The sequence below is a fragment of the Haliotis rubra genome, unplaced genomic scaffold (assembly GCF_003918875.1).
Source record: "Haliotis rubra isolate DU_JTF1 unplaced genomic scaffold, ASM391887v1 Scf1405, whole genome shotgun sequence".
Taxonomy (NCBI): Eukaryota; Metazoa; Mollusca; class Gastropoda; order Lepetellida; family Haliotidae; genus Haliotis; species Haliotis rubra.
The window spans coordinates 156,380-173,447 of NW_025765343.1; the positions used below are offsets into that span (position 1 = coordinate 156,380).

General features: G+C 38.8%; 3 protein-coding genes across 3 annotated transcripts in view; 1 reads left to right on the forward strand and 2 right to left on the reverse strand.

Annotated features, from left to right (window-relative positions):
* Positions 1-4,017, reverse strand: part of LOC124268940 (anaphase-promoting complex subunit 7-like) — a 28,411-nt gene extending 24,394 nt beyond the window's left edge. Inside the window, 4 exon segments of the mRNA XM_046703963.1 lie at positions 1,715-1,798; positions 2,164-2,235; positions 3,383-3,511; positions 3,917-4,017. Of these exon segments, the coding sequence (XP_046559919.1) occupies positions 1,715-1,798; positions 2,164-2,235; positions 3,383-3,511; positions 3,917-3,982 (351 nt within the window). The 5' untranslated portion in view covers positions 3,983-4,017.
* Positions 4,018-4,187: 170 nt separating this feature from the next.
* On the forward strand, positions 4,188-8,923 carry LOC124268942 (peptidyl-tRNA hydrolase 2, mitochondrial-like). Its single transcript, XM_046703966.1, is given in 7 exon segments — positions 4,188-4,572; positions 5,243-5,341; positions 6,252-6,285; positions 6,288-6,338; positions 6,341-6,371; positions 7,508-7,620; positions 8,804-8,923. Coding segments are annotated over 7 exon segments (510 nt in total). The 5' UTR covers positions 4,188-4,440; the 3' UTR covers positions 8,854-8,923.
* Positions 8,924-9,820: 897 nt separating this feature from the next.
* Positions 9,821-16,168, reverse strand: LOC124268943. Its single transcript, XM_046703967.1, has 5 exons — positions 15,651-16,168; positions 14,251-14,426; positions 13,072-13,187; positions 12,180-12,396; positions 9,821-10,499 (listed from the first exon to the last, which is right to left on the reverse strand). Exons 1-5 carry the CDS (start codon positions 15,817-15,819, stop codon positions 10,233-10,235), a joined length of 945 nt encoding a protein of 314 aa, XP_046559923.1. The 5' UTR covers positions 15,820-16,168; the 3' UTR covers positions 9,821-10,232.
* Positions 16,169-17,068: the final 900 nt, after the last annotated feature.

Sequence of the window (17,068 nt, forward strand, 5' to 3'; positions counted from 1 at the left end):
GAGAATCGAGCATTCGCGTAAGAATACTTAGCGGTACACCAGGGTGAAGGCCGTTCATGATGGCAGCATAATATATGGTTGTGACTAGTCGCTAATACAGTGCAAACATAACTCATGCTTAAAATAAGATCTTTCTGTCTAAAAAGAACAAAATCGGTCAGGATTTTCCTGGCAGTGTTTTTATTTTCATTCTGGGTAATCACCTCACCATATTAGTTTCTGATACCTGACGGAATCGCTTTGTCATCTGTATTGTGCTCGATAGATCGAAATCCTTGGTTGGTACCTTTCTTAGACAATTGCCTTTCAGTCGTGCTTCATAATCCGTACCTTCAATTTGAGCGAATTACTTTCGTTTCCAAAAGTCAATTACTGAAGTAACGAGTCCAGAACCTCTGTCATCAATTCTTACAGAAACACCAATTTTGAGAATGGGGGCAGCCATGTTTGTTTACAAACAATGTAAACCCGCAACGACGTCATCAATAAAATGTTAACGTTTTAGGATTCGCATTGCCTGTATGGAGTTTTGTGAAAGTAGTTCGTGGATTGACGTAATTTGCATAGTTATCAGATTTGGATACCAAGTTTATCAGATTGCTTTATTGCACCGATAACACCTTCCATTAGATGATAAACTGATACATACTATTCACACTTTGCTAAGGATCAAATCATGGAAAATTATTGTGTGGGGTCAAATTTGGTTTAAACATCAAAGCTTATTGTAAGCATCGATCCTAGGTTTCAGTATGTCATTGCATCTTGTGGATCCCATACCTGCTATTGACAGGTGTTCTTTATTTGTCAATGACTCATTCCATGATTTGCAAAATGGTTAATTGGTGCCATGAAAGCCATTTTTTATGGTTACTCATGTATCAAGTACATAAGGTTAGATTAAAGTGGCTGTTAGCCTAAAGAGGTGTTACCATATTATTATCTATCCAGTTTTAAAATGGATACAGTTTCAAATTATAAATCTATGCTTAAGTAAAGTTGGGAATTTTTGTGATTCTTAGCAAAGTTTGAGTAGTATATCTGGTATTTGTTAGTGTGTGTCACTTTGTACTATACTACTTATCAAAAGCTTAGATACTCACTATATGTTATCTATATATATGTGGTTACGTCAAAAATGAATTTGTCCACAAACTTGGGGGGAACCAACTGCAAACCTTATGCATCAAATTGCTGAAATGCATGTGCAAATATCGTGCATGTGAACCACTGGGTTTTGGTGTGAAGTTTTTGAACTCATGAAAATCATCTTTTCAACATTATGAATTTGTTTTACATTACATCAGTTCATGTATAAAGAGTACCCTTAAACTGTATAGAATGTTATGCAAAATCTAGTTTGGATCAGTTGACTGAAGTAAGTGGCTATATTTACACTAGTGAGTCAAAACTTTTGATGGGGAGTGTATGTGAGTGAGTGAGTGAGTTTAGGTTTACACTTCACTCATCAATATTCCAGAAAAATGGCAGCGATCTGGAAATAATCGAGTCTGGACCAGACAGTCCAGTGATCAACAGCATGAGCATCGGCCTGCGCAGTTGGGAACCGATAACATGTCTCAACCAAGCCAGCGAGCCTGACCAACTGATCCCATTAGTCGCCTCTAACGACAAGCATGGGTTACTGAAGGTTTATTTACACCCGGACATTCAAGGGTTCTTTGTACTATATGAAGAACAGTTAACAACTTACCACATTGAGAGCTTCTGTGTTTTGTTTTTGTTGAAACAGACACTGATACAGCTTAAACTTGACATCAACTTCAGATATGACATCCTGAAAAGTACAGCATTCCAAGTGTATGTCTACATATCAATCTTCTTGCCTGAACGAGATGAAAATCATCACCACCCTCGTAAAGAATAGTTTTGTTAATGTCAAACATGTCTCATTGCTGGTGGAAATGAAATATATTGGGGCTATTGCTGTATGCAATCACTATTTACACAAGTAGGTGTCTGAATATAAAGACATTTTAAATATATTTCATTTTATGATAATTATTCAGAAAACCTTGATTTCAATGTGATGAAATATGATAAAGATATATATATATAGCACCATGAACTAGTCACAAAGATGTGTTTCATTGAAATTCTCAATTGACTAGCTTAAGTTAGTCTGAACAATGTGAAACTCACAGTTGATCCTGAACATTTGCCTTTTGATTTGTTGATGGCTTTTTTCAGGAGCAATGATTTCCTGAATATACTCTGAAACAAACATTCATTACAATGTTACTGTAATATGTTTAACGTCATGTTCATGTTTGTTAGTGTTGGGAATTGGTTGAAATCTCACAATTGATGATTGGTTCAATACCAACGACCAATCATCGAAAAAAAATTGGTTAGCATCATTTTTTAGATTTTCCTATTCAGGTTGTAGTTGCAGATAAGTATAAAGAAAAAACATTTGGTTCTCTGTTGTTGTTTTTAGAAACTGCACAAATTACATTTGCAGATTTCACATCCAGTGTAAAATGATTCAGTTCCAGTGTAACATTAACTTCCCAGATTCTTCAAGAAATATTCAGTCATGACTTTTCAGAAAGTGAAGTGAGTTTTCTTAGAAATAAACACGTTTTCAGGCCCTGACAACGACCTAGACATGTTCCATCATCAAGTATTTCAAACTCTATAACAGCGGTTCCAAAATCGTTTGTGTTCGATTATGAGAAAATGTGATCGATTGCTTGGTCGTTTGGCCACTGCGACCAATCTTCGATTAATTCAAGTAATCGGACCACCACTAATGTTTGTTATTCAAAACTGGCCTCCAAACATCCTGAAGAGACACCAATGCAATGACATTAGTATCACAATGCTTTTCAGATCATTGGGACACCACTGGTTACCAAGTCATCACAATCAAATAACACCATAAAACTGTCTACCACAGAAGCTGGTTAACTGTATTTTATAACACAGTGGACACTCCTTATTACTGATTATTGCAATAGTTGGTCGCAATAGACTATCGCCATCGCAATAGCTGTTTCCCCTCAATATGCACCCCTACTGAGAAACCTCAAAACATTGTATGGGCAAATCGGAGATTGAAATCTACACAGGTTTCTGGTATACCCAGGGGAAGCAACTCTGTACAGTGAATTGTAATGACTTTGACAGGATGCCCTTGTACAGCATATTGGTTAAAACAATCAACACTTTGCTTGGTTTGTGGTTCACTCATTGTCCCGAAGGACTCTAGACTGGGGTAGAGTTTATTTTGAACAGCTGTCTTTTTAGCTGGGTGCTATTATTTAACGGTTAACTGTGTTGGGACTGTGTTGTAAATTGTCCCCATTTTTGATACATGTGTGGAGACCATGTGTGAGAGATAAGGCAGCCTGCCTACCTCGGCTTTCTTGAACTCTTCTGTGTGGTATAGGGCGTCTCCAAAATGTACAAGACACTGGTATTTCTGTGGTAGTGACAGCACCTCCACCTCTGCACTGTTGTCACACAAAGACAACACAAAGGAGGACTGAAACAATTATAAGAAACAATAAACTCATTGAATGAACAAATATTATATCATCGTGTTATTGTTTTATGCAACAAAAATCTCGTTTTTCATTAACCATTGAAAAAAACCCCAACTTATTGCACATTCTAGACTCCATACACACATAAAGAAATCCTTCACTGGCGTATACTACATGTAATCTCTAGAATATTGCACGTGTTTGATCCTGTAAAACACTTACTGTTATCAAAGAGTGAAAAAAGAAAAGTTACCCCAACGAAATCCAAAATCCAAAATAAGTCTAGACCAAAATTTATGAAAATGCTATTCATGACAGAAACCTTTGTGAGGAAAACAGTTTAACCGAAAATGTTGCCACTACAAATTAATTTGGTGTGCGTGGATATTTGAATACATCATTACCAAATGTTTTAGATCGCCATAAAGCTCTGCTTGATGCAGTTGTTTGATATGGTCGTATAAGTTCATCGTCTTTCCTTCTTTCGTTCTCCCGCAAATCGTACCTGAACTCGCGTCTAATAATACATCCAATATTCTATGTTTTCAGTGTGGTAATCTAGATCGTTGATTGGTTGTGCGGTAAAAATCAACCAATGAAAATGCACACTTTTGCAACCATTTTCAGTGTGAGAAGGAAAAGGAAGTGCTCGCGATCAACATCCGCCGGCTTTAGCCCAGTATTCCACGCGTGAAAGAGTTTGTTGTTGGAGTTGGTTAGCGCACCGTGTAACAAGCTAATAAACAAGTCAAATAATAATAATAATTTATATGTACGGACATGCTTTTGAGTAAGTTAGTAGCTGGATCTGACTGTAGTTCTTTGTGAAATCTGTGGATGTTTGAACCAACTTTATTCAGAACAGAATTTCATGATACACCCCAACTCTTCAAAGCTGGTCTGATTGATTGGAGTTTGAAGAAAGAAGATGTTGTCAGTTGATCAGAAACAAACAGCAACATTCGTGTTGGGGCTTGGAATTGGCATTGCAGTTGGATGGATGTTCAAGGCAAGGTTTACCAGGCGAATAGGCAAGATGACGGCAAATGCTACAGATGATGTGAGTTCCATACACTTGATACAATTTGACAAACCTCTCCTCTTCTGTCAAGAAAATGAATGTTGTCATTTCATCCTCAAATTATTCAGATTGTGACATAATAAATGGTTTATGGTCAATGTCCCCAATGTGATTTTAGTCTCATCTCACATACGGCATTGTTAAAGCAGACACCATATGATAAGATCATACTGTCTCCTTTTACAGATAATACTTCGCTTACTCATTTGATTCTTTTTGAAACAATTTCATCAGTTTCATAGATCATGGTTTTTCTGTTGTCAGACTGATTGGACGTGTTTTGTTTTTGGAAAAAAAAAATACTGGCCATTTATGTTATATTTTATAATAATAATAATAGTCAATCTGGTCTGTCTTTATAACGTTATGAGATCTCTCTACAATGAAATAAGGTTGCAGACATTAATTACCACATGCCCTTTGGTATTGTTTATGCATGTAAACATTGTCTCAAATTTCATGCCCACTGTCCTTACCAACAGTAACCCAGTCTCATTGCACATTCAGTTGTGTCCGCAAATAGTATCTCAACAGCAAATGAGAACTAGGAGGCAGTATTAAACTGCCATGCTGAAGCCATATATCCCTGCTCCTTTAAAGGTTTTTCCAACGAGATGTAACATTGAACATGGGGTGTTTTCTGTTGCAGTTGTCCCGCCCACTCTTGGCATCAGACTCAGGAGAATACAAGATGGTCATCGTCGTCCGCACTGACCTCAAGATGGGCAAAGGGAAGATAGCAGCTCAGGTGAAAATGAACCTTTTGAAAAAATGCAAAAGGTTTAACATAGAAATTACAGCTGACCAGGCTTCCATGATAATACCAGTCTGCAAGTTTAGTCACTAGTCTAAGTGTCATTCTAGTAAAATTCTGTTGGTCTAAATAAATCAGAAGGGTAGGGTAGTCAGACTCGCTGACTTAGTCATCATATCCAAATTGCGTTGATGGATGCTTGATGCCAATCACTGGACTGTGAGTTCCTGGCTTGATTAAATTTAGACCACTGTCACTGAACTGGAATATTTTTATTTGCGGTGTAAAACAACAAGAAACAAACATTGAGTTGGTGCTCATGTGTGCAAAAGTGTATGTATTCAATCAAGATTTGTTTAGCCTGTTCATTTTAGAATGAAATGATCAGGGTGAAATTGACTGGAACTGCAATTTATTGGTAAATGTGCACAATCTAATCTCTTTCATGTTTAAAACTGACACTTCTTCATTCTGATTATCCAACATGATGATAGGAACTACAGTCTGTTTGATTTCATTTGAGACCTATGAATTGCTCACTAACACAAAATCAGCTGTGTGAGTTGCACATGTGAAAGTGAAATTTTTACTACACATGCTTGTTGATTACCGGGCTGTTCTATCAGCAAGTGCCCCCCTCGTAAAATATAGAGAAAAGTTACAACTAACTAAGGATCGTTTGTTTAACAACTTTTTTATTCGGGTGTCCAAAATTATGAGAAAAATCATCAGAGTTGGTCTGTCGATTGCATGTGACTGTGCAAAATTTGGGTTTATGCAATTAATAGATTTTGTGTTAGTGAGCAATTCATCATCTCATGAAATTAAACAGACTGTAAGATGAATGCCACATGTCTCCGGCAGTGTTTTATTGAATTCCCTGTGTTCTGTGTTCTGTATTCAGTGTGCTCATGCAGCTGTAGCAGGGGCTGAGAAGGCATTCGCAATAACCAGGACCATCTGTACAAGTGGCGGTCAAGTGGTCAGCCAAAGTAGTGGTCAAGACAGATGATGAAACATCCTTGTAAGTCCTGGGTATCCATGGTCACAGAAGAGGTGGTCACAGTATGACCTGGGGCGGTGATTGGGGTGGTGGCGTTCACTTGTCATGCCAAAGACTCGGTTTGATCCCCACATTGGTACAATGTGTGAAGCCCATTTCTGGTGTTCCCTACCCCTTGAAGATCTGGTTAGAATTGATCTTCATCCCATGCTTAATCGTGAGAGGCCACTAATGGGATCGCATGGTCGGGCTAAGCTGACTTGGTTGACACATGTCATCGGTTCCCAATTAGCAGACCGATGCTCATGTTGTTGATCACTGGATTGTCTGGTCCAAGCTCAATTGTTTACAGAACAGTGCCATATAGCTGGTATATTGCTGAGTGCAGCGTAAAACTAATCTCACTCACTCAATCTGGAGTCCCCGCTAATGATATTGCTAAAAGTGGCTTAAAACCCAACTCACTCCCTCCCTCACTCACAGTAAGACCTGTGTATGTACTGTTATAACCAGATAACTTGAAATTTGGCTACTGAATATCAATGCTATCCACTACAGATTTTTCCGTCCAAGACAAGATTATTTTTAGACCATCTTGATTGAGGTGTTGATGAAAATGACATGACAAGCAGAATACATAATTCTACTACAAACTGGATACATACTCTGTAAGGTAATGATCAAGGTTAAATATACAGGAATCTTAGGTGAGGTGAAATTGGGTTTAACGTCGTGCTTGAGAATATTTTGCTCATATGACGACGTACATGCGTGAGTATGTGTTTGTGCGGCTGCTTGTACTAGCCCAGATTTAAGCTGGTTTTATAGTGCTAGCCCACTGAGATACCATGCCACAGTGAAGCATGAATACCCCACTCAGACACTGACACACTGACTCCGAGCCGACCAGTCCTAGTTGTACCCATTAATGCCGAGCGCCAGGCAGGGACCAACAAGTACCATATTTTAACGTCTTTTGGTATGACGCGGTCAGGGATCGAACCCGCGACCTTCCGCTCTCCGGGCGGACGCTCTAATCACTACACCACGGAGGCGGTCACAGGAATCTTAGATCTACATTGAGTGTGTATGTGCATCATTTACTTTTGCTTTCAATTTGATCAGTTTTTGCCATTTATGATTATTGTGATGTTTAGGTTAGCACTGGCGAAGGCAGCTCAGTCAGCTGGTCTGACAACAAGTGTTATCCAGGACGTAGGGCGCACACAGATAGCTCCAGGGTCAAGGACAGTGCTGGGAGTTGGACCAGGTCAGTTGCTTGCTTGTGTTTCAGAAACCTTTGAACCCTTTTTTCTTTGTTGCTTAAAGGGGCAGTGGGGTAGCCTAGTGGTTAAAGCGTTGGCTCGTCACGCCGAAGACACAGATTCGATTCCCCACATGGGCACAATGTGTGAAGCCCATTTCTGGAGTCCCCCGCCGTGATATTGCTGGAATATTGCTAAAAGCGGCGTAAAACTAAACTCAGTCAGTCAGATGTTGTTTAAAGCCACACTCAGCAATATTCAAGCTATATGGTGGCGGTCTGTAAATAGCTTAGACATGGGAAATGTAGCTTACACATGGGCGACACATAGAGAATACTACACGAGGTCTCATTACATACCAATTATACCAAACGAGTTTCCTTCCTATGGTATCTGACCAAGCGAAAGTGAGAGGTACACAAAGTCTGTGGTCTGGACTACCAGTTGTCTGACTTCCATTTCAGTGTAAGCCGCAGTGGATGAGTGGCTGACTTTGTCTGCTGGCGATTAGGTGTCTAACTCTTAGGGTGTGGGTTCGAATCCCAGATGGGACTCAAACCAACAAAAGTACTGGAATCTGTACTTACTCAGAGCTCCAGATAAGATTTAGCTAATGTGGGTACTGTACCCACTGTATTTTTTGGGAGTGGGTATTATGAATGTTGAGTGGGTATTTCATTTACCGTTACCCACTGCTTTCAAATATGTACGTATTTCAGTCATTTTACACACCTAAGTATTGTGTCATTGAGTAAGTTTACTAAGCAGGTATGTTCTGCCTTATGTCATACCTAATCAAAACCAACTTAAATATAAGGGAAATGATTTCATAAAAAATCACTCATCCTATACTGACAGTACACACTTGTCCTATACTAACAGTACAACTTGATAGCAATTGATGTCTTTTTCATTACGCAAGCGATTTTTATATGTATATTCCATACGCATTTGTTTTAAACTCTTTACGTATCTAACAGTTTAAATGCGTAATTGGTACGCAACAATTATTTTTCAATGCGTAATTGGAAAGTTTCTATGCATATTTTACCCAGATACGCAGCTTATCTGGGCCTCTGTTTACTGAGAAAGTGTAGTCTCAAACATAACATGTGTTACATTTGACCACATTCTGATGGCATTGTGTATTCAAATGTTTACATGATATGTTTACATGATTTGTTTCAGGTCCTGCTGAACTTGTGGACAGAGTGACTGGACATCTCAAGCTGTTGTGACCTCTCATGTATATTATGCACATTTACCTGTAAATAATCATCTGTTTTAATAAATACTGACTCAAAGACATTTAAATAGAATATCTTTTTATTTATATATATCCCTGATAAAAAAGGAGTTGTTCATCATCATCATCATCATCATCATCATCAGTGATGCAGAAGACCCAGTTTCAATGCCCTACATGGATACAATTCACGAAGCCCATATCTGGTGTCCCCAGCCGTGATACTGCTGGACATATCTTTTTTCCGCTCACTTCAACAAGAGCCGTTTAGCAGTCATGTCCAATCTGGAAACCAGGCGCTATACAAATCAATTATCATTCATTCATCATTCAATATTGCTAAAAGCAGCGTAAAAGTAAACTCACTCACTCACCTTCATCGTTTGCACTCAAAGAGATGATAAGATCATCGAGCTCCATAAATGTGTGGACTTGAGCAATGTGAAAGGAAACCCATGAATATAAGCCCTAATACCGGTACATAAATAATTTTACTTCCAGCCTTACTTCCCTAACTACCAAACACTCTGCCTTAAATTATGTCAGTGTCTTAAGGGAGGTTGGGTGGCGTAGTGGTTTAAGTGTTTGTTTCACCGAAGTCTGGGTTCGATTCCCCACTTAAGTACAATGTGTGAAACCCTTTTTCTGGCTTCCTCTGTCGTGACTTTACTGAAATATCACTAAAAGCAGCATAGAACCTCACTCACTCACTCAATGCGAATCATGATTACCACTGACAGTTTAATCTACAAAGATGCCTGGATTGTTTGTTCAGTTAAAAATACACAAAGACATTAAACAAGTGTATCAAACAAATACAAGGGTGAAAATAACCCATTGCCCGACGCCCAGTCCAGTGTTTTTGTATGTCACGCTGTACTGTGTCAATGTCTGTCAAGTTGACTTTCCAATGTTAATTATGTTGTTTATTTAAAAAATCAACAAGAAAATCAGCCAGTATAGTGGAAAAATTATCAGGGCAAGTGATTTTACATGTACCACTGTACCGGAGTACAATAGCAATATTAAAGTTATTTCCACCCCTGAATTATACATCTGGGTGATAAAAGTAAGTTCTATTTTTTCAAATTAAAAAATTACCAACTCAAGCAATATTTTGGGACTGGTCATATATTTTAGGGAGGGACTCAGGAATAAATGTTCCATGTCTCAGTAGGATCATATAAAATGGTTACATAAATGTGGTGCTCAGAAAAATATGATGCAGTCCTCATACCAAACTTATTTGCTGACCAGCCCCCAATTAATAAATGACCAGTCCTTGAAACTTGAGTTCAGTACCAAACTTGTCCAAAATGTGGCAACATCTTTGAAGGATTTTCCCCTCGCTGCCTCTTTACTGTGGAATTCTCATAGAACAATTTTCAACGTTCTGTCTTTGCCAATCTCGGCCAGAGTTTGGCGTCCCTCCGATGATACCCTGACGTCGTACATGTCCACCTGCTCTAGGTTGGGAAGGTTTATTATAAAGTCTAACACACATGCCTCTGTGAAGTTTCTCACCATAGATATGTTAATATTTCGTAAGTTCTTTAAGTGTTTTTTGATTGATCTGAGTGTAATGTCTGTTAAATGCTGACACTGGGCCAAATTCAGTGACGTCAGGTTTGGCAGTTTCTGAAACAGATTGGAAAAACAGATTAGTACATGAGGTTCTTAATATAAACTACTTGACTCACTATAATAATCTCCCCAGATGGAACTTGAAATTGGACAAAGGCATATGCTTATTAGAACTATATAAAACAGTGTGGTGTGGTGTGTGGTGTGGTCTGTGGTGTGGGGTAGGGTAGGGTAGGGCAGGGTAGGGTAGGGTAGGGTAGGGTAGGGTGTAATGTCGCACTCTGCAATATTCCATCTATATGTAAGTGAAAGAGACTTGACCAGCCAATCCAGTGCTTAACGTCATGAGCATCGATCTAGGCAATTGGGATACAATGACGTGCCAACCAAGTCACCTCTTACAAGCACGGGTTTCTGAAGACCAATTTTAACCTGGATCTTTTACATGTCCTATTAATGACGATTAATTGGTTTTCTGCAATTGTATGGAAGAGTACAACAAATGTCTTCTCATTGATGAATCTAGAATATTTTTTTATAATAGTTTAAACTCAATTGTATACAATTTCTACACTTCTGTTTTCTGCAAAACAGACAAATAGAGAGACGGACTGTCCTGTAAATATTCAGTATTGACTGACTGACTGAGTTTGGTTTTACGCCGCTTTTAGCAATATTCCAGCAATATCACGGCGGGGGACACCAGAAATGGGCTTCACACATTGTACCCATGTGGGGATTCGAACCCGGGTCTTCGGTGTAACGAGCCAACGCTTTAACCACTAGGCTACCCCAACGCCCTATTCAGTATTGGAATACAGTGTGTCTAAAGTCCACTCACAGATTGGTTTAGAATTTGGTCAGGGGGTGTTTAATGTGGTGCCAGTTGATATTTGTGAACAAGAAAGCTCGTTTATTCGTTTGTTGTTTAAAGACAAACAAGGCAGTTTTCCAGCTTTGATGAGTTTGGACCTGACAATCCAGTGACTGACAGCATGAGCATTGATCTGTTAGTGACAGGCATCAACCAAGTTAGCCTGATCTTGTCAACCATAGACTCTTTTGTTCCTTTTTACATGGACTGGTATGAATCTTAACTACACCTTGTGTCATTTACATTAACTAGTTAAACTTATCTATCATGTACCTAGCTGAGACATGAGACAATACTACATGTACCTTGACTAGCTGAGACATGAGACTATACTACATGTACCTTGACTAGCTGAGACATGAGACTATACTACATGTACCTTGACTAGCTGAGACATGAGACTATACTACATGTACCTTGACTAGCTGAGACATGAGACTATACTACATGTACCTTGACTAGCTGAGACATGAGACTATACTACATGTACCTTGACTAGCTGAGACATGAGACTATACTTTATGTACCTTGACTAGCTGAGACATGAGACTATACTACATGTACTTTGACTAGCTGAGACATGAGACTATACTCTGTGTACTTTGTCTAGCTGAGACATGAGACTATACTTTTTGTACCTTGACTAGCTGAGACATGAGACTATACTTTATGTACCTTGACTAGCTGAGACATGAGACTATACTTTTTGTACCTTGACGAGCTGAGACATGAGACTATACTTTATGTACTTTGACTAGCTGAGACATGAGACTATACTTTTTGTACCTTGACTAGCTGAGACATGAGACTATACTTTATTGTCGTTGACTAGCTGAGACATGAGACTATACTTTATGTACCTTGACTAGCTGAGACATGAGGTTATCCGTCATGATATATCCACAGTTCTTGAGACTGAGGGTTTTAATGTTGGGACATTTTATCCACACCATCTTGAGAATGTTGTTAGTGAGGTAGAGACCCTCTAGGTCCAGGTGCTCCAAGGTCGGCACCAGAAGGATCTGTAGGGCTTTGTTGTTCAGCTTCTTCTGACGCTTCAGACGATGGATCATTGTGCTGGAAAAAACAAGCATTTTTATATCAATAATCAAATCTCAAAAGACCTGGACAAATCTGAAAAAAATTACATTTGTTCTCAATCTGGGCTGGATGTCAGCCTTTGAACAGGTTTAGAAAAAATGTCTGTTTGACATCGCTCGATGACTTTTACTTGTTCAAACAGGGCTCCACCTGAACAAGAAATTCTACATACACTGAGCAAAAAAAGGTTAGTGATCAGCATTTTGGGAGATAGTTTTTGTAGTGAAAACTTGAGCACACAATTACATAAAAATATCAACTAAATATTCAGGACCACAAATTATTTTGTTCAGTATATTTGTTACAGTCTCCTTTATCATTGACTACAGCAATCGAAAAGAATGTGACACATCTGTTTTCTGATGCCTATCTCATGACCTACCATGCAGTTTTACCACAAATACCTAAATGATACACTGCATGCTGCATCCAAGCTTACAAGGGCTTGTTTAATCCCCTTAATCTCAAGTGCTAGGCTGGAATAAAACAAATACCACCTTTTAATGTAGTTAAGTAAGACACAACTGGGAATTGAACCCCACCATTCTATGCATTGGATAGACACTATCCACGAAACTACAGCGTTAAAAAGTTATGAATTCAGTTTGAGAAGTTTGGAAATTGCATAACTATTTACTCTGAAGTTCTCACCTTATGACAAATTCATCGGGGAAATCATCCAGATCGTAATCTTCTATGTTTGTGAGGACACTTTGTATGCAGGTCTCAAACAGGGTTGGCACCTTGCAGTCTTCATGGTAAGGACTCTGGAGAAGAAAATGGATTATTATCACCCTACTGACAAGTGTGACTTAAAAATGACCCTAACTATCTAACATATAATGAAGTGTACTGAGTATCAAGGATTGTATGGTGAACCCAATAATGTGAAGTTTTATGCTCTATCCATTGGTCAGCATATCTGCATTACCAGTTACTCCAGTTCTCATAGATGCTGGGGCAGTGGGATAACCTGGTATATAAGGCATTTGCTTGACCCGGGTTCAATTCCCCACATGGGTACAATGTATGAAGCCCATTACTGGTCTCCATATGATCTTTCTCAGAATCCATCATGATTTTAAATATTTAGTAGACTACTAATTTTATAGTTAAACTTCTAATTTTGATCCTTGAAACTACTATTTGCAACACTTTTAGGTTGGCATCTCAGGGTAAAGAGTTAACTCGTCATGCCGAAGACCCGGGTTCGATTCCCCACATGGGTATAATGTGTGAAGCCTTTTTCTGCTGGAGCATTGCTAAAAGCAGCGTAAAACCATACTCACTCACTCGCTCACTTCTATATGCTGGTGCAACCACCTCCTTGACAATTGTCCTCATCCCCACCCCTCTTCATCATGCTCCCCTTAACAACACCAAATAATCAACGAAAAACAAACGGTGTACTCAAATATGATAGTTATTAGGTTATTAAGTTCAAGATCATTTCAAAGAAATTAGGGGCGGTTGGGTAGCCTAGTGGTTTGCTCATCATGCCAAAGATCCGGGTTCGATTCCCCACAAGGGTATATTGTAAGAGGCCCATTTCTGGTGTCCCCTGCCATGATATTGCTGGAATATTGCTAAAGCGGCGGAAAACTAAACTCACTCACTCACTCCAAAGAAATTAGTTTCATTACATTCAAAAAAGGCGTGACAGATATTCTCATTGACATCATCACCAAAGTTGCAAACGTTATTGTCTACAAGACATTGTTAACAGTTTTTCTTTTTTGTAGAAAATTATGTAGAATATTTTATGAAGATATTGTACACCAGTTATCCGTAATTTGACAATGTAATTTGAGAGTCAGAATCATGATCTACCTTCTCTAATCGTCGAGCGTACTGTGCTCTCACATAGATCTTTCCATGTTCTTCCTTCCACTGGAAGCGTTTTGTTTTCCTCCCTGATGTTGAAGATTTGATTTCCTCAAACACCTCCTCTTGGCTGTGTTCCCTTAGGAGGTTCGCTGTACACAGTTCCTCAATGTTGACATACCCTGCAAGGAGTACACCATAAGATGTACTATTTTCCTTTGTTGTTTAGCACCGCTCAAAGAAATATTCCATCACACGATGACCACACAATCCAGTGATTGATATTATGAACATCTGTATGTAATTTGTAAATGCAATAACATGGATCGGTATCCATTTTGTCACTTTCTAGGTTTGCTTTTTGTTGTTTAAAGACACACTAAGCAGAATTCAAGCAACACAGCAATGGTCTGAAAAATTATCAAGTCTGGACCAGACAATTCAGTGATGGACACATTGGGTTTTTTTGTTGCTTAACACTGCACTTAGCAATAGTCTAGCTATATGAGGGCAGTCTGTAAATAATCAAGTCTTGACCAGACAATCCAGTGATCAACAGTATGAGCATGGATCTACACAAATTGGGGACCGATGACGTGTGTGAACCAAGTCAGTGAGTCAGACCACCTGATCCCGTTAGTCGCCTCTTACGACAAGCATGGGTTACTAGGCTAACCAACCGGCCCTTACCTACAATGAAGTTTCTGTAGGTTTTGAAAGCAGGGTAGCCAAGCGGTTAAGGTGTTTGCTCAAAACACAAAAGGCAGGGTTTGACTGCTGACATGTGTATTAAGTGAAATCTATATTTCTTGAAGCTGGCTGTGATATTGTAGAAGTAAATCTCAACTCATTCAATGACACACTCTGCAGGTCTTTGGTAATGCAATATGTTTTGTGGAAAAGTGCTTCTCATTATGTGATGATTTTCAACAAGGTGTCAGGTCAGCATTAGATGTTAAATAAGTATCATCTGAATATGTTTTCAGGATTGTTACGCCAAATAAACATTATCAATACTCGGATTGTGGCTTATGCTAAGGTTGTTAGTAAGATGTTTTACTGTTTTTCATGAGAGTAGAGATCAGGACAATTGTTTCTTAAGCGTATCCATAACTTGAGGATATAATAATATATATGTATATAACAATCGGACATCAAATGTTTTTCGACGGCTGTGCTCAATCGGGCATTAACTAGTTTCGTCAGAGACCATATAGTATAATATTATATGGTCTCTGGTTTCTTCACATTGACATTGTACAAATGTTTATATATATTTCTATAAGTTACTGTCATGTTTTACAATTGTTCATGCAACAATCGAGACAACAACGGGTGTTTTTAAGTGCCCGAAACAGGAGAATATATTTATATAATGGGTTTACACATATTCGTTTTCAACTTACCTTGATCATCAGCATGAAGTCCTTCTTTGAGAGCACCATATCGGAGCAGGTAACATAGCCTCTTAGACAACCTGTTTTCAAGCCATTCCTTGGTCGGCGGTCCAACCCAACCGTTCTTTTTGTCCGCATTGGAGTTGGACGATTGAGATACTGGGCTGTTTTCACTCATGATTAAAATAACTATCTTCTGGCTATACACACGTTAATAATAATACTCGTGTAAATTGTCTTGTATTGACGTTGGGTATACTGGTAGAATGAACTTGTCATCAGAAAATGGTCCTTATCACTATAATATCAGCTGCTTATATGTTTATCAGCAAATTATTTACGAACGGTTGTGCAACACTACCAGTGAATGATTTACTGGCTTTAGGCCAAAACGACGGACACAACATCTCTTCAACTAAACTGCAATACGAATCTGCTTGGAAATGTATTGACACAACATAAAACGGTCCCATTGCCATACCCGATTTTCGACACTTTCTGTCAATTTCGTCATTTGTTTACGTTTGTTGAGGAAGGTAGGTCACTCTAAGCCAGTCACATTTGTTGCATCGCCCCATGTAATGGTGAGAAATTAATCTAAGCGCCTGTAAAATATCCAGTTTTTAACCAAATGCGGTTAACCGCCGACAGTCTGTCTCATCATGAGTCGAGTTCCTTGGCGGTTATTCTGCATATAATCCGAAGTCACCTATTTGAGAGGCATTTAGAAGTTGGAGCAGTAAAGAAATATATTATGTATGGCCGAACAAGATGTTTAGTGCAGTAGAAGCGCCGTTTCGGTGTATAGGTTCTTCTTTATTGCGATAAAGAAGTGGTTCGTCCGCATACCATATTGTTCCTCCATCTATAGTCTTTTTAAACAAAAGTGGGTAACCTGGTTTCAAGTGGAGATAACGCATTTGTGATCACACAGCGCCTTAGAAGGTACGTTTGGGTCAAGTCACATCCGGGATTCGGAATCCGGATGCCATCCCAGAGTGGCATCAAATCACCAGCACACAAATTCAGATATATAACCCACTCAGCCACTGAGGCTGTCCCTAAATGATGAGTGAGTGAGTGAGTTAAGATTTTAAGTTACATCGGCAATATTTCAGCCATATCGTGACTAAATCAAGTTATAGATTTATAATAATTAAAAGTAAATTAAAAACACCTGCCAACGAACGACAGTACAACAACTAGATTATCACACCCTTAAATGGTGGTGGGGTATGTGTACTAATTTGACTTTGAGTTTAACCGGCTACAGCTCTCATTGATTTTTTTGAGCTGACGATATGGTAAGTATCTTCCCTTTGCACAAGCTGACGGAAATGTATTCCGTCAAATTTGGAAAATATCACTTACATGTATTTACTTTCTGGACGTTTACAAATTGTGTCGACAACAACATACACATTCCC